The sequence below is a fragment of the Triticum aestivum genome, chromosome 2A (genome assembly GCF_018294505.1).
Source record: "Triticum aestivum cultivar Chinese Spring chromosome 2A, IWGSC CS RefSeq v2.1, whole genome shotgun sequence".
Taxonomy (NCBI): Eukaryota; Viridiplantae; Streptophyta; class Magnoliopsida; order Poales; family Poaceae; genus Triticum; species Triticum aestivum.
Window position 1 is genome coordinate 74,981,351 of NC_057797.1, and position 22,962 is coordinate 75,004,312.

The 22,962-nt window shown below is 46.0% G+C and overlaps 1 protein-coding gene across 1 annotated transcript; it reads right to left on the reverse strand.

Annotated features, from left to right (window-relative positions):
• Positions 1-7,841: 7,841 nt before the first annotated feature.
• Positions 7,842-13,385, reverse strand: LOC123187588 (uncharacterized). Its single transcript, XM_044599497.1, has 3 exons — positions 12,839-13,385; positions 12,111-12,417; positions 7,842-8,234 (listed from the first exon to the last, which is right to left on the reverse strand). Exons 1-2 carry the CDS (start codon positions 13,232-13,234, stop codon positions 12,112-12,114), a joined length of 702 nt encoding a protein of 233 aa, XP_044455432.1. The 5' UTR covers positions 13,235-13,385; the 3' UTR covers positions 7,842-8,234; position 12,111.
• Positions 13,386-22,962: the final 9,577 nt, after the last annotated feature.

A 22,962-nucleotide genomic window follows, 5' to 3' on the forward strand; every position in this document is an offset into this window, starting at 1 on the left:
GTCAGTTTCGAGCTGGTGTTCCCACCATCCTTCTTCAATATCATGACGGACGTCCTAATTCATCTAGTCGACGAGATTGTCATCCTGGGGCCCGTATTTCTACACAATATGTTCCCCTTTGAGAGGTTCATGGGAGTCCTAAAGAAATATGTCCGTAACCGCGCTAGGCCAGAAGGAAGCATCTCCGTGGGCCATCAAACAGAGGATGTTATCGGGTTTTGTGTTGACTTCATTCCTGGCCTTAAGAAGATAGGTCTCCCTAAACCGCGGTATGAGGGGAGACTGACTGGAAAAGACACTCTTGGAAGAGACTCAATAATATGCAGGGACGGATATTCTTGGTCTCAAGCACACTACACAGTTCTACATAACTCTACTTTGGTGACCCCGTATGTCGATGAACACAAGAACAGTCTGCGCTCCAAACACCCGGAGCAGTGCGACGACTGGATTATATGTGAACACATCAGGACTTTCAGCAGTTGGTTGGAAACACGTCTTAGAGGTGACAACACTGTTTGTGATGAGTTGTACTTGTTGTCCAGGGAACCATCTTTGACTGTATTGACTTACAAAGGATACGAGATAAATGGGAATACATTTTACACGATCGCCCAAGATCAAAAGAACACCAACCAAAACAGCGGTGTCCGCTTTGATGCAGCAACCGAGAGCGGAAATGACACATATTATGGTTACATAGTGGACATATGGGAACTTGACTACGGACCTGATTTTAAGGTCCCTTTATTTAAGTGCAAATGAGTCAATCTGTTAGGCGGCGGGGTACAGGTAGACCCACAGTACGGAATGACAACAGTGGATCTGAAAAATCTTGGGTACACTGACGAACCGTTCGTCCTAGCCAATGATGTGGCATAGGTTATCTATGTGAAGGACATGTCTACCAAACCGAGAAAAAGAAAAAAATAAGGAAGCGAATACATCATACAATGAGCCAAAGCGCCACATAGTTCTTTCAGGAAAAAGGGACATCCTGGGAGTGGATGGCAAGACAGACATGTCTGAAGATTATGAAAAGTTTCATGAAATTCCTCCCTTCAATGTCAAAGCTGACCCAAGCATCCTGATAAACAATGAAGATTATCCATGGTTACGGCGCAATAAGCAAATGACACAAGCGAAGAAAAAGTGAAGACTTTCTCCGCAACTATTATGATGATACCATGCCAACTTTGTAACACACGAACATGCTACCATTGTCTGTTTTGTACATGCACATGCTATGTGGGTGAAATTATGATACCATCCCAACTTTCAACTTTTTCAAAGTTCATTTGAAAGAGATTGTCCATTTTGTACACGAAGTGCATCAAGTTTTCTCTATAAGCGCATCTATTCTCATTTTTTTAGTAAGTTAATCACAAACTTGTGATTCAAACAATTTTCAAAGAATTCAAATTTTAACTATTCAAATTTGAAAACTAATGGCACTAATAGAAAGTTTATAATTTTTCTAAAACTAATGACACTAACAGAAAGTTTATAATTTTGCTAACCTAAAAGCAAACAGAATTAAAAATTAAAGCAAAAAACAAAAGAAAATAAATAATGCAAAAAACAAATCAAAAATAGGAAAAAAACTATTTTTATAGTAAAATTAATCACAAAATAAAATAAGTAAAGCAACAAAGAAAACAAAAAAACTAAAAAAGTGTTTTCAAATTTAAAAACTAATGGCACTAACAGAAAGTTTATAATTTTTCTAAAACTAATGGCACTAACAGAAAGTTTATAATTTTGCTAACCTAAAAGCAAACAGAATTAAAAATTAAAGCAAAAAACAAAAGAAAATAATAATGCAAAAAACAAATCAAAAAAACAGAAAAAAAAACTATTTTTATAGTAAAGTTAATCACAAAATAAAATAAATAAAGCAACAAAGAAAACTAAAAAACTAAAAAAGTGTTTTCAAATTTGAAAACTAATGGCACTAACAGAAAGTTTATAATTTTTCTAAAACTAATGGCACTAACAGAAAGTTTATAATTTTGCTAACCTAAAAGCAAACAGAATTAAAAATTAAAGGAAAAAACAAAAGAAAATAAATAATGCAAAAAACAAATAAAAAAACAGGAAAAACTATTTTTATAGTAAAGTTAATCACAAAATAAAATAAATAAAGCAACAAAGAAAACAAAAAAACCAAAAAAGTGTTTTCAAATTTGAAAACTAATGGCATTAACAAAAAGTTTATAATTTTTCTAAAACTAAAAGCATAAAGAATTAAAAAATAAAGCAAAAAACAAAAGAAAAATAAATAAAGAAACAAAAAAACAAAAAAAATGCCACCTACTGGGCCATCACGGCCTGAATATGACTAGAAACCCTACCATGGGCCAGGATTCAGGCCCGCAGCAGGCCCAGTAGGCCCACATGCATTGCAGTGACAGATTAGGCCCGAAAGCCTGCAGTTGAGAGGAGCTCGGGAGGGTGGGCGCAGCAGCGCTTATAAACCACTCCCGAGCCCTCTCAACTAGCGAGGTGGGACTAAACTTTTGGGCGCGGGGCAGCACAAGGCCATTGGTCCCGGTTGGTGGCACCAACCGGGACTAAAGGGGGCATTGGTCACGGTTCGTGGCACAAACCGGAACCAATGCCCCCCTTTAGTCCCGGTTGGTGCCACCAACCGGGACCATAGGCCTCTGCTTCCCTCCCTTTCGGCTGCTGAAAAGAGACCTATGGTCCCGGTTGGTGGCACGAACCGGGACCATAGGTGTGCATTGGTCACGGTTCGTGCCACGAACCGGGACCATTGCTCTGGGTATATAAGGTAGCACTTGTGAAAATTTCGCCAACCGCACCCATTCGCCCCCGACGCCGCCAGGCCGTTCGTCGTTGTTGTCGCCGCCCCGAGCCCGTCATCGCCCGCTCCCCATTGCCGTCGCCCCGCGCCGCCGCAGGCCTTCTCCCCGTCGCTGCTTGCGCCGTCGCCGGCCTCCTCCTCGTCGTTGCGTGCGCCATCTCCGCCCCCCTCCCCGTCGCGCCGCGTCGCCGGCCTCCTCCCCGTCCCCGGCCTCCTCTCCGTCGCGCCCCCAGTGAGCTCCCCGCTCCTTCCCATCGATCCCTGTTGCTCTAACCATCGCCGCCGCCGCCGCTGCTCTCTGTGTGTGATAATTTTTTTCATATGTGTATGTATATGCTCATATGTATTTGGATTTGGCTATGTATGTATGTATATGCTCATATGTATGTACGTATGTATGTACATGCTCTCTGTATATGGATTTGGCTATGTATATGCTCTCTGTATATGCTCATATGTATGTATGTTCATATAGCATTTTTTCTATATATGAATTATTTTTTTGTTCATGGATATATGCTAAAGAAAACGAGGGGGGTGATAGATGATGATGAGGGGTCGAGAGGGGGACGAGAGGTCGAGAGGGGTCGAGGGGAGAAAAAAATGTTATCAGGGACGAGGGTCGTCGAGGGGTCGAGAGAGGGACGAGGGGTCGAGAGGGGTACGAACCGGGACCAATACTCTGTGTATATAAGCATGACTTAGAAAGAAGAAGAGGAGAGGAAGAAGAGGAGAAATAAATAAGAAGAAGAAAAAAGAAGAAAAAGAAGAGGAGAAGAAGAAAGGAATAGTGGAGAAGAAGAGAAAATAGAATATATTCTATTTTTTCTTCTTCTCCACTATTCCTTTCTTCTTCTCCTCTTTTTTTTCTTCTTTTTTTCTTCGATCTTCTCCTCTAGCTATTCCTTTCTTCTTCTTCTTCTTCTTCCGGCAATGGTTTAAGCCGGCTACAGAAGACCTTGAGGTGTCTTATGTCAATGATATGCAGAAAAATGATCTTTGGACTGAGCTGAAGTCAAATTTCACCCTACCGCCAGAGGATAATCCAGAGAACCCAGTTAAAGAGCAATTAATCAAGTCTTTTGCTCTTAAGAGGATGGCAGAACTATTCAGGAGGTGGAAGAAAGAGTTGAATAAGTTTGTCGAAAATAATGAGACACCAGAATTCAAGGGCAGATATGAGAAAATCAGAGATCACTGGCCCGCATTTGTGGCCCACAAGACATCAGAAAAGAGTAAGAAGATGTCGGCGACAAACAAGCAAAATGCTGCGAAGAAGAAGCTTCACCATCGCACGGGGTCAGGTGGCTACCTCGTAGCCCGGCCTAAGTGGGCCAAGACTGAGAATGATCTGGTTGATAAAGGGATCGAACCAGAGACAATTAGCTGGCCAGACCGTTGCCGGACATGGTTCTTCGGGGCTGGTGGAACCTTGGACCCTGTAACAGGGAAGTGCATTTGGACGAACGATCAAATGGACATACCAGTCAGGAAGCTTAAGCAGTATATCGAAGCAGCGCAGCAAGGGAAGTTCTTTCCAGACAGAGAGAACGATGAGCTCACAATGGCCCTTGGGAATCCTGAGCACCCTGGACGGACACGAGGCACGCCAGGCTCCATTCCGTGGAAGGTTGGGTTTCCGGACGCAGGCGGTTACAAATCCCATGAGAGGAGGAAAAAAGTGCAGCAGACCCAAATGCAGGCGCTGCAAGCAAGGGTAGACGCGATAGAGGAACTAGAAGCAAATCGCAGCAAATGTACTGCGGAAGCTTCCCCCGAAGCTACCCCGCCATCTCAGTGCAGAAGCAGCGTGGCTTCCACCGAGTTGCTTCAGCCGGAGCATGCCTTGACGACTCCTGCCAGCTATCTCGTGGATGCTATCACGGAGTCTCAAAATTGCCACCTTATGACGCAATGGATGAATTTGAAGGTCAAGGCGGCTGTTGGCTCTGTTTATCCTACTGAACCCGGCGCAACTTTTCACTGCCGGCCGATTCCAGAAGGATATGCTAGGGTGATGATGGATGAAATAATGGAGGGATTTGAGGACCTCCAGCTTGACCACCCTACCGGTGAAGGGGAGACTCGGCTGGGGTCTGCTCTGAAGACTCCATGCCTATGGCGGAAGGAGCTCATCAACCTTCCGAACTGGACGCCTCCACCTCCTCCTCCTCCTCCGGCGAGTCAGGGCACTCCGCCTCCTCCACCGCCTCCTCCTCCGGCGAGTGACGATCAGGGCCCTCGGCTGGCTCCTTCTCTAGCGCGTGGCGGCACTCCACCTGCGCCGGCGCGCCCGAGCAGCCAGCCTCCTCCTTCTCCGCCTCGTCAGCAAGGGCGGAAGAGACCCGCCGCCGCTCCAGCAACTGCTCCGGCGCGTCGTAGTCCTTCTCCTCCGCCTCGTAAGCAAGTAAAGAAGACAACTGCTTCGTCTGCTCGGCCTGCGTCTAGCAGTACAACCAGAGGCGGGAGGACATACAGATTCGGTCCTTCTTTGAAGAGTCCACAGAAGTTAGCATACGAGAGGACCCCGGAGGAGAACGGAAGATCGCGCGAACCGAAGTGGATGACTGGTTTCAAGGGTTGAAAGCAAAGAGACATCCACCTCTGGAGGAGAAGGTAGATTCGGTGAAAGTGAAGCGCACTCTGGCTGCCCTGGCAAAACCACCCAAGTCTCCGCCGAAAGGCAACTATGAGCGCATTATTGCAAAGACATGGGCCGAAGCGGAGCGGTCGGGAAGTACAGTCAGTGATCAAAGGCTGAAAGAACGATGAGCAGCTGGGAAACAAATTGCCCAGCTCGGCGAACAAGCGAAGCAATCGTGCCCCCCGCTCAAGGTGCCTAGCGACATCGTCGATCCGAGGATGATGCCCGGTTATGGCAATGTTGACGATTACCTGCCCGACGATATACATTATGATTCCATGGAGGTGCAGATACACAGATACGAGTACGGGAAGCCTCTCGTCAAAGATGAAAAAAATTTAACAACGATGATGCAAAGATTACATGATTGGTACTTGAAAATCTGTAGAGAGTCTGGGGGGAGGAGTACTTTGTATGCGAGAGTTAAACCGGAGCATGACCTCGTTGGAATTGAACTGTTGCCTATTCCATTTGAGGAGTTCTATTAGTTTTTCAATCAATTGGCCCTCGACAAAACAACGATCACCTGCTACTGTCTGTAAGTACTACTACTTCTGTCATTAAGTCTCTCTATATAGCCCATCTCTTTCATTGCATGTATTTATAATTATCCTCACTATATTATGCAGATTGAAGATCGCCGAATTAAAGAAAAGACAAATCGGTGATATTGGGTTCGTTAACACATATCTCATAGATGCAACTGAGGTTGAACATCGTCCCGAAGATACCGAGGCCAACTTGCTACGATCATTCAAAAAAAATGAAAACAAAGATATAATACTCTTTCCTTACAACTTCAAGTGAGTGTTACTGTCTTGTGCATATTCGATTTCCCTTATATATTAGTCCAGGTTATAGTAATGTAATTGATGAGTTATGCATGCGTGTGCAGTTTCCACTATATTCTCCTAGAGATTAGGCTTGAGCAGGGAGTAGTAATCGTCTTGGACTCTAAACGAAAAGATCCCCAGGAGTATGCGGACATGACTGAAATCCTCAAGAAGTAAGTTAAATCGATCATTATCCCCATATCAGCAACTTTGTTCATTTCCTGATATCAAGTAATTGTTTTCTTTGTCCGGCAGGGTTTGGAGAAAATTCACCAGAAAAGTTCCGGGACTGCCGAAGGAGCTGGAATTTAGACACCCGAAAGTAAGTACTATAGTAGCATGTTCCGCGCATCTCCTAGTGATTCAAGCGCTAGTTTCATCAATACCATTTAGCATTCTTGCTTATCAGTTTGATTGACCTATATTTCTTGTAAAGTGGTTGTGGCAGGAATAATGGAATGATTTCTGTGGATACTACGTCTGCGAGTCCATCCGCCACACGACCTGTGAGCGGGGCGGGTACTCTGACGAACAATATGAAGTACGTAAATAACAACATTCACAATTTTATTTTATTACCATTATTTGTTTGAGTTTCATTTATTCATATATATATGTATTGACCCCCTTCTTTAAATTAGATGTTTCGGAAGCGGGATGAACTTCTAGCACCAGCTCGCATGCGAGCAATTCAAGAGGAATTGGCGGCATTCTTTCTTGACCATGTGATCGCTGAAGACGGAGAATACTATGTGGACCATGAGTCTGTATGATTATATTTGTAAGAGATAATTATTGTATATATGTAGCCGGTAGTGTCGGATAGATATACAAGAACTTGTTGTTCGACCAATCTCTTGGAGAAGAAGAGGTGGTCGATATCACTTCTCTCTGTATGCATATATGTTCATGACGATCTTCTGTTTCCTTCGTTTGCTTACTAGCTAGCTAGCATGTCTAGTCCTCTCTATACGTATGTATAGTACATAGCGTCGACCAAGCACGGACATAAGAGAGGACACTTCTCTCTATTAATTATAGCTAGCTAACACAATATATGAAACACCTAAATTAACCCCCCAAAACCCCCAAACCCCCCCCTTTCAAAAAAAAAACAAAAACCCCAGCCACAGAAATGCTGACGCGTGAATGCCTATTGGTCGTGGTTGGTGCCACCAACCGGGATCAAAGGGTCTCCTGCCTGAGCTCTGCGCACATGCCACGTGGAGGCCCATCAGTCCCGGTTCTGGATTGAACCGGGACTAAAGGGACAGGGCATTAGTACCGACACTTTAGTCCCGGTTCAGAAACCGGGACTAAAGGCCCTTACGAACCGGGACAACAGGCCCTTTTTCTACCAGTGGATCATCATAATGTTAAAAAAATGTGACGAAGTTCAGCAGCCAACACGAGGATGGAAACTGCAATACTCTTGTCGAAATGGCAACGCATACATAACCCAATTGGCACTTGCAAAACGTTACTACCGTGCATACAACATATAAGAATCCAAATCGACCGCAGTGAATTCACGAGATTAATGTCACATGTACGCGTTTTCTTCCAATAGGGTATCACAAAGAGACCACAAACGAATTCCACCATCATATATACACAATACTCTAGTGCAAACTTGTAAGCAAGTAGCCCGGAGGAGTAGTATCGAACATCGTCACCAGACCCATAATGATCCACCAAACTTCACGGCTAGCTATTGATGATTATGATCTAGTAATAGCACAAATAAGCAAGTCTAAAAAAGTTTCCATGGTAATGCCAATTAGGATTGACTACTAATGGACGAAGCAAGTCTGCATAAACTCTCTTTTCCCTCTGAAAACTTGTATCTGTTGGAATCACTCACAACCATCAGTGGAATGACGATTGGGCCTTGCCAAAATCCCCGGATATCTTCTCTTCTTAGCTTCGTCTGCCAATAACCCAACCGAAGATTTCATCAGATTACCACATAAAAGAACATTGTCATATCAACATTAACCATCCAACAATGTAACTTCAAGTACTGTAAATCTAAACACCATGTCATTCATGTTCCAGCAATGAAGTAACTTCTATCTTGTGAGATATTACAGAATTTGAATCTTTCTCGTCCATTCAATTCGTAGTGCTAACAAACACACAACTGATGATATGAACTTGCAACATCAGATATTAACTGTTCTCAAAGGGGCATCTACCAAAATGTAGTGGCATAGCACCACCATAAAGTACTAGATGTGCATCCATTTACTGTCATGTTATTTATTTATTACATGATCAAACAGTTTACTTCTTTTTACTGAAGTATAAAAGCATTAAAGTGAGTCACAGAACAGGGGACAAAGGCACAATGGCAATTCTACCAAAATGTAGTGGGCATAGCGCCACATAAAAATTGATAATTATTAAAAGGACTAGAGGTGTGCCATTTTACCGTCTTGTTATTTATTTACTAAGATCAAACAGTTCACTCCTTTTTACCAGAGTGACGGAACATGGTATAAAGTAATAAATGCCATGTTAGAATAAATCCGAGGCACTCCGTCGATCATCCAAGGACCAAGCAATCACACGAGCACGACACCGAGATTTGTTAACGAGGTTCACCGATATGGCTACATCCCCGGGGCCTAACTACGGGCACTCCTCCCCGTAACACCGTTACAATACTGCATCCGGTCGCCCTGGACACCGGCACATGCCGCCGGCTTCCCCTGCGTTCCGGTGCTATTATGTTGGCATAGGTTACATCGTGTGTCTAGCCCCGCTATATATGAGAGGCCTAGGATACAAGTGTCCTACTAGGACACGACTCCATATCCTATCTAAACACAATACAATTCAGAGTCCAACTGTAACCTACTTTATACACAATATTCGACACAACTCTAACAAACTCCACTTTGGCGAATATTCTCCACCACCTTGAATTTGTCAATGCGTCAAACTTCCATGTACATTGAACTTGAGCTTATCCCATGAGAACCGCTGCTACTCCAAAGACTCCATATGACTCCTCCTGCAACTTGTAGTCCCTTCTTTTCTTGACCACAGTCAACACTCGAGCAAAATTAAGTTCCTCTTTACTCTAGGTTGTGCTTCCAACTTCTAGAGTATCCGTCAACATCATCACACACCGATCATGACCTGCGTGAAAGTGAACAACTCACATATTGGGTGTCACACATAAGAGTTACCAGAACTCAACATCACTGCTCCTTTCTTGACAGCCTGTCTGAAACTCGAAGGAATTTCACCATTGCTTGTAGTCATCCCGAGTCAAATTTGCAGTTGTCTCACCACATGTATGACCACCAGAGCCCTGGCCCGTCTCCATGTCCCGTGCGTACCGCACGCCTCGCCGCTATTATCGCGTCGAGCCTCCGCTGTCCCGGTCGAGTCTCAAGGGTCGTGAACCCACACTACTCAACCCTCACTGCAGAGTACCACCGATCATCACCGACCGGTGACGAGTTTCACGCTTCCATCAGACCATTGGGCTCCAGTCCGAACTACGTGTCCCTCGCTTTTCCATCCCGCTGAATAGGCTTCGACTCTCTGTGCACTTACGCCGTAGCCCCTCAATCTAGCTCCATCTTCAGCATGACTCCATGGTGGTTGTACGTGCCACCCCGTGCTTCGTTGACTCCAAGCTCTCATGTGCGCACCGTCTTGAATCAACCCCGCGCCATAGTCTTGTTGAAGCCGCACAAGCCCTCAGGTCTGCGCCACGTGTTTCCACGCCCAGAAGTCGGTCACCATCAGCATCACGCTCCTATGTCATCGTCGCCGATCCCACCGTCGTCTTCTGTACCAAACCGACTCGCGTCGATCCGTCAGACTGTCTAGTCCGACCCAGCCGAACATATCCGACTGCATGACACACTCCAGACTCCTCAAGCCGTCACCGTATCCAACGCCATCCATACACAAAAGTGTACCAGCAAAGAAAAACAAAGCAAAATCCCTCATAGCCTTCTCGTGTGAACAACACACGTATATAGCTCCTGGGCTTATCTTCTTTCTTTCTTCTTGATAGCATCCCGGCGAAGGACTAGTCTTTGTGTCAAATTTTTTTCAAACAAATCCCACGCAAACGTGCAAGCCTTGCCAGCTCATTGCCCATCTTCAGCGATCCAGCGCCTGGCCACCACGCGCTAGCAGCCGGCCTCGTTCAGGTCATCAGCCGCCACCCCAGCCATGGGCTGCCTGCACAGCCGCACCCCTATGGGCCTTGGGCCATCACAGTCGGGCCTTGGCAGCCACTGGCGCCCTACCTGGGCCACAAGCCTCTGCTGTCGCTCGCCTCTGCGAGCGCTGCCACTCGGCCACCATCCGATCTCGATTTTGTCTCAAAAAAAATTCCGATCTCGATTGCTCGATCTTGCCGAGTCGCCGAAAACTGCTGCCAGCCTGCCTGATATCCGATTTTCGTGTCGTTCGCCTTGTACCGTTGAACTCGCCGATTCTGCTGCTCGCTTCCAATTGCTTCACCGAAGATTACAAGACGACCAATACATCTGCTCCTGCATCCTAACTCGCCGATGACATATCCCGTATTAGGATTGCTTCCTGCAGACTTCCGTCGATGCTTTCTTCCTTCCTTCCTCTAGATCAACTATCTGCCTCTAGATCAACTATCTGCAGCCTCCAAATAACCTAGCTCATGATACCACTTGCTAGAATAAATCCGAGGCACTTCGTCGATCATCCGAGGACCAAGCAATCACACGAGCATGACACCGAGATTTGTTAACGAGGTTCACCGATATGGCTACATCCCCGGGGCCTGACTACGGGCGCTCCTCCCCGTGACACCGTTACAATACTGCATCCGGTCGCCCTGGACACCGGCACATCCCGCCGGCTTCCCCTGCGTTCCGGTGTTATTATGTTGGCATAGGTTAGATCGTGTGTCTAGCCCCGCTATATATGAGAGACCTAGGATACAAATGTCCTACTAGGACACGACTCCATATTCTATCTAAACACAATACAATTCAGAGTCCAACTGTAACCTACTTTGTACACAATATTCGACACAACTCTAACATGCCAAATGCAGCTAAGAAGAGTAGACTCGTATGCCATAGCTAAAACTTCAAAACTTTGGGCCTTCCCATCGGTTTCGATGGAGAAATTAGTAATGACAAGAAAACTCAAGAAAGGTGCTTGCAAACAGTTTGGAAGCATGCAAACATTGTTATAATCACACTCACTGCAGAGATACAACGATCACAATGAGTGATGGAGCGTAAGCAATTTGATTTGCTTTTTTTCTAATACATAGAGAAGGGGAGCCTTGGCGCAGTGGTAAAGCTGCTGCCTTGTGACCATGAGGTCATGGGTTCAAGTCCTGGAAACAGCCTCTTACAGAAATGTAGGGAAAGGCTGCGTACTATAGACCCAAAGTGGTCGGACCCTTCCCTGGACCCTGCGCAAGCGGGAGCTACATGCACCAGGTTGCCCTTTTTTTTTCTAATACATAGAACTGATCGTTTTTGCTATCATCACTTCCTAACAAAAGCATACGGTAGAACTGCATCAGTTGGCTACTTGCACGATTTAAGAATGATGCCAATCCCAATTTACTATGCAATGACCAGAGGAAATAGCAAAAACCTCATTGGTTTGATATGCAACGATGCTCCATCATAATAACAAATATCAACAGCAGTAGGCAGTAATCAACAACACCGGAGGACTGTTTTCATTCTATGAGGAGGATACACAAAATATGCAGATTATAATTGAAAAGACCATATGGCTCACAGATACAGGGGGCAAAGCAAAGGGAGTAGTATACCTCAACAAAACTGCGATGGCGCTTTCCTGTCCGCCTGGCCACCCCTCCACACACTAAGAACGAGCGCTGGGATGATAACAAAGCAAGCTGTCGCGTGCATACCAAATAGTGCCACATCTATGATTACGGAGGCGACCATTTCACCCTGAGATATCGAACCCTCCACGTGCGGCGACAGCATCGCCACCAGAAGACCAGCGACCATTAGAAGGAAGAAGGCCACATCCGCAACATATCCAAGCACCGCGGTGCGCGGAAGCCTAAACATGTCTGCAACCGACTCCCGCGTGAATGCTCCTGATGCGCTCTGAGGACAGCAATTTCAACAAAACCACAGGGATGAGCATGAGTATGTATGGAATGGTTCGGAAATGGAAGGATGCAAATGAAGTGATGAACATGAACACACATGGAAAAAATTAGTAGTACCACTGATCAGGACAACCTGAACTGTATATTGAAACTTAGTTAGAACATAATGCTAACAGTGGGCTCATCCACTAGCATATGTACTGCATTACTGCTGCAATTCGACCACAATAAAGATCACAGGGAGTCAATTTGCACAATAAACTACTAATACTACTCATCAGGACAACCTGAACTACGAAATTAATTACTAACATAATATATATGGCAACTTAATTAGAACATAATGATAACACTGGCCTATGTACTACTGTAATTCGACCGGAATAAAGATCACAGGGAGTCAATTTGCGCGATACCTTCTTGAATGCCGAAGTGGATCCAGATACAAGTGCAATCACGTAGGCCACGCACATCAACAAGACGAGAAGCGCGACCAGCACAAGGATACTGTAGATGAGGACCTTGAGGCCCCAGTACATGATGGCCTGCAGGAACACGAATTGGGCGGAGCTCTCGCCCCAGGCGCGGCTCGCCACGACCTGTCCAGCCGTGGCCGCGGAGATGACCCACGCGACCCCGAAGCCCAGGTAGGGGAGGGCTCCCGCCGCGACGCAGAGGGCGCGCCCCAGCGCCAGCATCGGGGCGAGGGCCAAGTGCACGAGCGCCAGCACCACGACGACGATCCTCGCCGGCGGGGGCGGGGGCGGGGGCGGGAGCGGCGGCGAGGGCAGCACCGCGTCGGCGACGGCCATCGATCGGTACGGGAAACCCTAGCTCCTGGAAGCTTCTCGCCGTGGGAGGAGGCGGCGAGGGGACGGGGGTTTGTGGGAAATGGGGATTAGCGAGGAACACGGGAGTGGGTTTTGCGGCAAGCTGTCCCTCTTGCCTTCCGGGTTCAGATCTGACCCACTTCCTCTCGACTAGCGCATTCGGGTTCTAACCGGGTACGTGGAAATAGTGAGTGTCCGATTCGATCCTGCACAATTACAGAATTTCATTTTTTTTATAAGAACTACCGAATTTATTTTTTTGACAGAACTTCTCCTCCTTTATTCACTTAGCAAAATAGTGGCATCCTTTACAAGTAATGGATGGAAGAAGTACATCCAATGCCGAATTCATTCAGATAGGAGGAGAAAAATTAACTATCCTAGCAAGTTCGCGAGCTACTTTATTACTCTCTTTATATTAAATAGCAATCGTCAATAATTGCACTTGCCACCGAAGAGGAGTTAAAAACATGCCCCTTCCCCTCCTGACCTAGCCCTTCCCCCGCCGCCCCCGCGCGGCGGCGGGGAGGGCTTCCGGCACGGCCGCCCCCGAGTTCTCCCTCCTCCCTCCTCCTCCTCCCCCCCCCCCCCCCGCGCCGCCAGAGGGCCTGGCCGGGCAAAGCTCGCCCGGGCCGGCGGCGGCGGGGTCTTCTGGTTCCCCCACGTACAGAGGAGTGGTGCGGGCCCTTCTCTTCGGCTGGGGGCACGGCGCGGCGTCGCCTGGCGTGCTGTGGCGCTGGGTGGGGGCCGCGTGGCCGACGGCGCGACTGGTGGTGGTCGCGCGGGGCCCAGCTGTGGCGGCGGATCTGGCGTGACGGGGCTCCTGCGACGAGGGCTGCCGAAGGCGCGGCCCGGCGGCCCTGGGCGTCGGGTGGCGGCTGCTGACAGCGAGGAGACCGGCGCAATAGCGGCTTGGTGGCGGTGGTGGCGGTGTGTGCCGGTCGGATCTGGCGATTTCCGGTGGGCGGCGCGGGTTGGGGCACTGGCCCCGCGTGGCTGCTGCTCTGGCTGTGGGCGGTGGCGGCGAGGCGGCTCAGCCCTCTGGTGGAGGCTTCCATTCGTCGCGCCGGCACCACGGCGGCTCGGCAGGTTGCCTGCGGCGACGGCGGCTGGATTTCTGGCGTCCGTTCGTTTGTAGGCGGCCTGATTCGACCTTCGAGCCATCTTCGCGATGTCCGGCCGCTATCTTCGTCAAAGGGCTGGCCCTCCCCCGCTGCGGTCCATCACCCGTCTCGCACCTGGCAGCAAGACCGAGATCGTCTCGCGCCCGGCAGCAGGACTGACCTCGTCTCGCGCCCGACAGCAGGACCGAGCTCATCTCGTGACCGGAGGCAGGACCATGCTCGTCTCGCGCCCGCCAGCAGGACCGAGCTCGTCTCGCGCCTGGTGTCGCAAAACGGGTCGATGAAGGCCAAGTTTGGCCGGCCTATTGGGTCTCGGCACTGGGGGCCGTCCATGTGCTTTGGTTGGGGTAGCGGCGGATCTCGGGTGAGGTGGTGTCAAGGTCTTGGATGCCGGGGCGGCAGCCCTGGTGGTGGTTCCGCGGTGCTCGTGGGCAGAGCCCATGGCTTGGTGATGTCCGGTCGCCACGGCCGTGTGGGCGGCGTGGTAGCCGGGGTGTGGCGTTCGGTGGCGGTGAGTGGTGGCCGGGGTGAAAACCTGCTTTATCTTTGGACAGACCAGCGGCGGCAAAACTCGTTTCCTTCTTGAAGGCGTCTTCGCGGCTCTCATTGCCCATCGTGGTGCTCTAGGAGAAACTCTGATCCTCGGATCGGACGGTGGCGGCGCCCTAGTGTCGTTCCCTTCCTGAAGGTGCCGCCTTGGAGCCCACGGTTCGTCATATGCGGCTTCACCTCTCAGTGTAGTGCTTGGGTTGCTGCGCTCAGCGCTTATGTATCCTGCCTTGGGTGCGTGTGTGCGTGGGTGTGCTCTTGTATTGGATGCTGTTGATCATTGCTTTATATATAAAGCGGGGCGAAAGCCATTTTAAAAAAAAAGCTTCTGCAACCTCCATGCTATCTGAGTTGATCACGATCTTACTGCATCCAATGGTTCTGGCTAGATTCAAGCCAAATCTGACAGCCCATGCCTTTGAAGGGAAAGAATCATAGCATATGTCCACTTCTGATAGCATTGGCCTTCATTAGAATGAGTGAATCATCTGCAAACAAAATTTTTTGACACTGCTGGTGCATCACGATAAACTTTGACCCCCACGAGGTCCCCGTCATTTTCAGCCCTGGAAAGTAGGGCAGTTAATCCCTCCGTGCAAAGAAGAAAAAGATATGGCGAAATGTTTAAATTTATTACTCTCTCCGACCCATATTAAGTGGCGCTAGTCTTGCATTAATTAATATGGATCGGAGGGAGTACTGTTTTTTTTTTTCAAACATAATAATAAGAGTTGAGTCCCAATCGGGATCTTCGAAAGTATCAAAACTGGTGTCAAACTATTATGATTGCACAATTAGGTAGATTTTCATGAAGAACGGGCTTCAAAGGAAAAGACAATATTGTCAAAAGCAACTGAAAGTCATGATATATCCTTCCGTCTGGAAATAGATCTTGATGAATAACCTGTTTGAAATGGAAAACACACCCAATAACTAGATGAAAAAAATACAGTTGCAGTTCAATGTCGTGAAAAAATGACGCTATGGACCACAATCCATCGTGCACATCTAAGAAGTGTCTTCAGATATTACTGTCGACAAAAAAAATTGGGTAAAGTATGTGACAGTTTTCAACAACACAAAACAAAGGCAAGCAGACACCTCATCCACGACAGACAGCCCACGTTGCGATTGCCGACGAGATTCAAGGATCGAGAATTCTACCGAGATCGAAATGGAAATTCAGTCGACTGGATTTTAGTAAAAATGAAAGAAAAAGGGCACATGTCTTTTTTTCACGGTTAGCGAATCTTGTAAACAAAAAATTGGATAAAAATGTCTAAGCTATTTCTCGACCGTTGCTTTTTAGGCTAATTCTTTCTTACATTAAGATTTGTGAGAAAAAATTGTCTTCACTTATTCAACATAAAACACAACACAATCAAAGTTAGCGGGCTTCTTCAATTTATACATGCATTTTGTTGTCAAATTCAGAATAACAAATTGATGAACAAACCGGTCTAGTGCGGCCTCTTAATGGTTCAGCTCGTCTTTGTAACATAGATATTCAATTCAAATTTATTTACCAAATATCTAACACTGATTGCGAATTCGTATCCCTGGTCATAGCATTAATCATCATAATGTTCAAAATGCTGACGAAGTTCAGCAGCAAATATGAGGGTGAAAACGACAATACAAGCATACCACCAGGTAGAGTTAACATTCTAACAGAGGACCCAACGACCACGAAGGCAGTAGATAACCACTCCTGATAAACATAACCACGAGGATACTCGAAATGGAACGCATACATAGCCCACTTGCAGAACGTTACTACCATGCATACAACATAAGAATGCAAACCGACGGCAGTCATACCAATTCATCACCAGATTAATGTCTCATGAAATGGAAGCATTTTCTTCCAACAGGGTATTACAAACAGGGCACAAATTCTACCATCATGTATACACAAATAGTCCAGTGCAAACTTGTAAGCAAGTAGCCCAGAGCAGCATCGAACATCACCACCAGATCCATAATAACCCAACAAACTTCACGGCTATTGATGATTACAGTCTAGTAATATCAGAAATAAGCAAGTCTACAAAAGTTCCCATGGCTAGGATGTACTAATAGTAGAAGAAGCAAGTCCGCAAAGACTCCTTTTCCTCTGAAAACTTGTATCTGTTGAGATAACTCACAACCATCAGCGGAATGGGCACTGTAGCTCCTTGCCAAATTCTCCGGACACCTTCACAAAAGAACATTGTCATATCAACATTAAGCATCCAATAGTATATTTTCAACTTTCAAGTACTATAAATCTAAAGCCCATGCCACTCATTTTCCAGCAATGAAGTAACTTCTATCTTGTGAGATATTATAGAATTCGAATCTTTCTCATCCTTGCAATTGGTAGTGCTAACAAACACACAACTGGTGATATGAACTTGAAACATCAGATATTAACTGTTCTCAAACGGACTGCCAAAATGTAGTGGCATAGCACCACCTTACAGTACTAGATGTGCATACATTTACTGTCATGTTATTTATGTAAGTAGTAGATGTGCATACATTTGCTGTCATGTTATTTATGTAAGTACTAGATGTGCATACATTTACTATTATGTTATTTATGTACATGATCAAACATATTACTTATTTTTACTGAAGTATAAACGCATTAAACTGAGTCACAGAACAGCAGACAAATGCCCAATGGTAATTCTACCAAAATTTAGTGAACATAGCGCTACATAGAAGTTGATAATTGTTAAAAGGACTGGAGGAGATGATCAAACAGTTCTCTTCTTTTTACCGGAGTGACGGAACTCGGTACAAAGTCATAAATGCAAAATGCAGCTAAGAAGAGTAGACTCGTATGCCATAGCCAAAACTTCAAAACTTTGGGTCTTCCCATTGGTTTCAATGGAGAAATTAGCAATGACAAGAAAACTCAAGAAAGGTGCTTCCATACAGTTTGGAAGCATGCAAACATTGTTATATAATCTCACTCGCTGCAAAGATACAACGATCACAGGGGACGATGGGGCGTAAGCAATTAATATTGCTTATTTTTCTAATATGTAAAAGGAATGTCGTTTTTATTAACATCACTTCGTAACAAAAGTGATCAAACTGTTCACTTTCCATCTTTGGGAAAGCCATCTCCATCGATCTGGGAGTGGATGGAGATGTAACACTGGCAGTGTCAGCATAGGCTGTTGGATGCTGGCGTGCAATGGAGACGTGCTCTCCATTATGTCAGGCCTTAACCTAGAGATTGCTTGCTGCAATGATAGGGGGCCTAATAGTCCAGCAAAGAGTAAGGCGCTTAGGGAGTTTGCTGACTCATTACATGCTGCAATTTTCTGTATCAATGAGACTAAACTGGCTGTGATCGACCAGTACACTATTATGGAATGTTTGGGTCGTCTTACGACGGTTTTTCTTACCTTCCTGTGTGCAAGACTAAGGGAGGGGTCGTTATCGCCTGGAATTCCTCCATGCTACAGATTTCTAACTTTGTGAATGATACAAACTTCATCACGGGCTATGTTTGGCCATCCGAGGGTGCGCCTTGGTGGCTTTCGGTGGTTTACAGACCACAAGAGGATCAGGAGCAGATCTCAGCTCACCGCCAGCATTGCCCTGGCCTACGGTTGGTGTTAGGGGAATTTAACCTGATTCTACAGGCATCTGACAAGAATAATGCTAACCTGGACTGATGGGAAGATTCAAGCAGTTCATTGATGTTAATGGCCTCAAAGATCTGTACTTGCATGGGCACAGCCACATGTTTACGTGGAGTAACGAGCAAGAATCACCCACGCTTACCAAGATTGACAGAGTTTTTGTCTCAGTGGATTGTGAATTGGAGCATCCGAACTGTTTCCTTCAGGTGCTATCCACGGCGTACTCTGATCATTGTCCGCTTCATTTGACGCTGAGTGAGCACATTCAACCAAGGCGCCGCCTCAGGTTTGAGATTTCCTGGGCAAAACTTAAGGGTTTTGAGGAGGCGGTCAAGGAGGTGTGGGCCTGCGACACTGCCATTACTGACCCATTCAAGCGCTTATATTTGCTGTTGAGAAACACAGCATGTTATCTCACGGCTTGGGGACAAAAGAGCAGTGGGAATGTGAAGCTGCAGATCACCGTCGCAAATTATGTGATTTTGTGCCTCAATTGTGCGCAGGATTGGAGATCTCTCTCGGCGGAGGGGAGGTGAGACGCACGTTGAAGCAGCTAGTGCTGGGTCTTGCATCGCTTGAGCATATGATCGCGAGACAATGCTCATGTATAAGATGGCTGAGAGACAGAGATGCTACTACGAAGCTTTTCAATCTTTATTGCCAATGGGAAAAAAAACATACCGGCAATTACCCATGGGGGTGACACCATTACGGATCAATACGGGGAAGAGGTAATGGCAAAGCAAAGATCTAGGGTGGACTGGTTACACACGGGTGATCGCAACACCGGATTCTTCCACGCGAAAGCAGCTGCTAGGAAGAGCCAGAATCACATTGTCTCACTCTCACTTGAAGATGGTGCAGGTGTTCTTCGCGAGAGTAAGGAGGAAATTGTGGCAGAAATTCAAGGTTTCTATACAAACCTGTACAGAGCACAGGAGGAGCTGGATATTGAGGCAGTTTTACATCACGTTCCAGTAATGGTTACAGACCAGATGAACGAAATGCTTTTAAGGCCGTTTACAGCAGAGGAAGTGTGTGCAGCACTTTTCTCCATGAAACCATCAAAGGCGCCGGGGGTGGATGGATTTAATGCCAGCTTTTATCAGCGACATTGGGACCTCATTAAGGAGGATGTAACCCAGGCGGTGCTCGGGTTTCTACATGATGATCATATGCCGGAAATGATCAGCAAAACGACAATAGTTCTTATACCGTAAGTGAAACATCCAAGGAATACTACCCGGTATAGGCCGATCTCCTTATGCAACGTCATTTACAAATTATGTTCTAAAGTTCTGGTTAACCGCCTTCGTGAGATCCTTGATGAGATTATAGCAGAAGAACACAGTGCATTTGTACCTGGGAGACTGATCACAGACAATGTACTCACAGCTTATGAGTGCACCCACTCTATGAAGCGAAAGAAGGGTACACATGGATGGTATGCAGTTAAAATCGATATGATGAAAGCTTATGACCGAGTCGAATGGCCATATTTACAAGGTGTTATGCAACAGCTTGGTTTTGCAGAAGTATGGTTTCTCTAGTTATGAAATGTGTTACCTTAATCAGCTTTCAGGTAAAGGTGAATGGGGAGCTTCTTCTCTCTTTTAAACCTACAAGAGGGTTTACACAAGGGGATCCCATATCCATATATCACTAGTAGAAAAAGGGCCTGTAGTCCCGGTTCATAAGGGCCTGTAGTCCCGGTTCTTGAACCGGGACCAACCGGTACTAAAGAAAAAAATTTGATTTTTTTTTAAATTTGATTTTTTTGAATTTTTTTATTTTCAAATTTCTGAATTATTTTAACCTCTAATCTCTAATCACCCCTCATCACTGCTCGATTTAATCTCTAATCACCCCTCATCATTCCAAATCATCTAACTTCCCGGACGGTCACCCATCCTCCCACTCCCCCAGCCTGAGCACGCTTAACTTCCAGGTTCTATTCTCCCTTGTTTCCAAGTCTGCACTCGTTGTTTTCCTGACAATAGTAAGATGTCAATCCTATTAACCCTCAGGAGTTTAGCTTGAGCATGAAGTCACACATTTCACTATTTGAGTTTGAAACTATTGTTCTAAAAAACAATAATTTTTTAGTAACACTAATATTTTTTGAATAAGTAGTTTGACCATTGTTTGACCACAGTTTGACCATAGTTTGACCAGATTTGACCAGACTTGACCAAAATTCAAAAAAACTGAAATAATTATTTAATAACACTAATATTCTTGAATAGTTATTTAGTAACACTAATTGTTCTTGAATAAGTAGTTTGACCATAATTTGACCAGATTTAATGAAAATTTAAAAAAACTGAAATTTGAGCATAACTTTTTTTCCTTTTGGAATTTGAGGATTCTACAAATTTGCAAACAGGCCGTAGGCAGTTTCCATCGGATGTAACTTTTCGAGTAGATGATTTTTCATATAAAAAACTTTTTAATCCGAGTTCGTATGCAAAAGTTATGCCCATTTTACAAATTCTAGAGAGATTTTGTAAATAAAGTCGAAATTCATATTTGTAAATTTTCCCAACAACTAGACCACATATCACATGGGAAACTTATTTTTTTTATTTTTTTGACATGTCCATCATTTTCTTTTGTTTTTTCTAAAACTGAAAAGGCGGTCCACGGACGCGGGGGGGGGGGGGGGGGGCGAGTTTGAAAATGGGACCTTTAGTACCGGTTCGCGCCATGAACCGGTACTAATGCCTCAAAGGCCATTAGTCCCGGTTGGTGGCACCAACCGGGACTAGAGGTCTAACCTTTAGTACCGGTTGGTGCCACCAACCGGGACCAATGGGCATCGCACCCTCTAGTCTCGGTCGTGGCACGAACCGGGACTAAAGGGCCCAGGTGAACCGGGACTAATGCCTTAGCCGCACGGACCGGGATAAATGCACCCATTGGTCCCGGTTCTGGACTGAACCGGGACTAATGGGCTTACCCGGCCTGGACCAAAGCCCCCTTTTCTACTAGTGTATTTGTTCTTGTTGTGTGGGGAAGGATTATCATGTCTTCTCAAGAATTATGATGCGGGATGGATTGACAGAGGAATTCAAGTGGGCTTCACGGCCCCGTGGGTCTCATATATTTTATTTGCAGTCAATTGTCTTGTGTTCATGAAGACCGATGTTAGGAGTGCAACTTGGCTGATTGAAATTATGAGTGTTTATAGTGAAGGTTCGGGACCGCAAGCAAATAAGCAGAAGAGCTCGATCTTTTCAGTGGGAATTCTGGAGCTTCTGTTTGAGTGGGTGTACGAAATGCATATTCAGCGAGAAGCACTCACAGAAAAATATCTTGGGCTACCAACTCCCTCTGGTAGGCTCACAGAACGTCACTTTGAGCACATCCATGAGTGTTCAAGATGCAGGGTGCAAGGCTGGTGTGACAAAAAACTTTCATGTGTAGCAAAGGAAGTCCTTCTTAAGACAGTGGTTCAGGCTTTACTAACCTACGCTATGACCTGTTTCAAGCTCACAAAAGGGGGTGTGCAGAGAAGTCATGACAGTGATGTCCATGTACTGGTGGGGGGATCACTGGATAAAAGAGAAATGCACTGGCAGTCATGGGATAAAATGTACATCTCAAAATTTAGAGGGGGGTGGAATTCAGAGACTTTTAACGATGCCATGTTGGCAAAGCAGGCATGGAGGCTATTGGAGAGGCCTGACAGTTTGTGTGCACATGTACTAAAAGGGAGGTATTATCCTAATGGTGAGTTCTTGAGTGCAAATTGCCCAAGGAGTGCATCACCTACATGGAGAGCAATCATTGCTGGCAGAAGCATGTTGAAGGAAGGCCTGATTAGGCGCGTCGGCGACGGAAGGACGACTGAAGTATGGCATGACAAGTGGATAGCTGGAACTGTGTCCATGAAACCCATATGTCGTCTATCTGATGAGCCAGTACACATAGTTGCTGATCTTCTTGATGAATGCACAAGTTTGGTTCGGAGTATGATTATTGCCCCTGACGCGGATGCAATCTTGAGCATGCCGCGACCAAGAGTTGTACGCCCAGATTTTTGGGGTTGGGCATGGGAGAAGTCTGGGTCGTATATGGTCTGATCTGCTTATAGAATGGCAATGGACAAGAAGTTCAATTTGCAAGTTCAGACTTCATCTCCTGATGGTGGAGAGGAAACATGGAAGGCTCTATGGAAACTACAAGTACAACCAAAAATTCGTGTCTTTGTGTGGAGAGTACTGAAGGATGTGTTACCAGCACATGGGCAATAATACAGGCGTCATATCAGATCGGATGCAATTTGCCCAATGTGCGGAGGAAGCAATGAATCCTTATTTCATGCGCTGATAGTTTGCGATCATGCACTACTATTTTGGGACACAGCCAGTGATTTTGTCTTGAGTTAAAA

Bases quoted from the DNA above. Each gene is read 5' to 3' on its own strand.
- LOC123187588 (XM_044599497.1), bottom strand. From the start codon at position 13,234: ATGGCCGTCGCCGACGCGGTGCTGCCCTCGCCGCCGCTCCCGCCCCCG. The intron at 12,418-12,838 runs GTATCGCGCAAA...TGCTGTCCTCAG, and splicing joins CCACTTCGGCATTCAAGAAG to AGCGCATCAGGAGCATTCAC.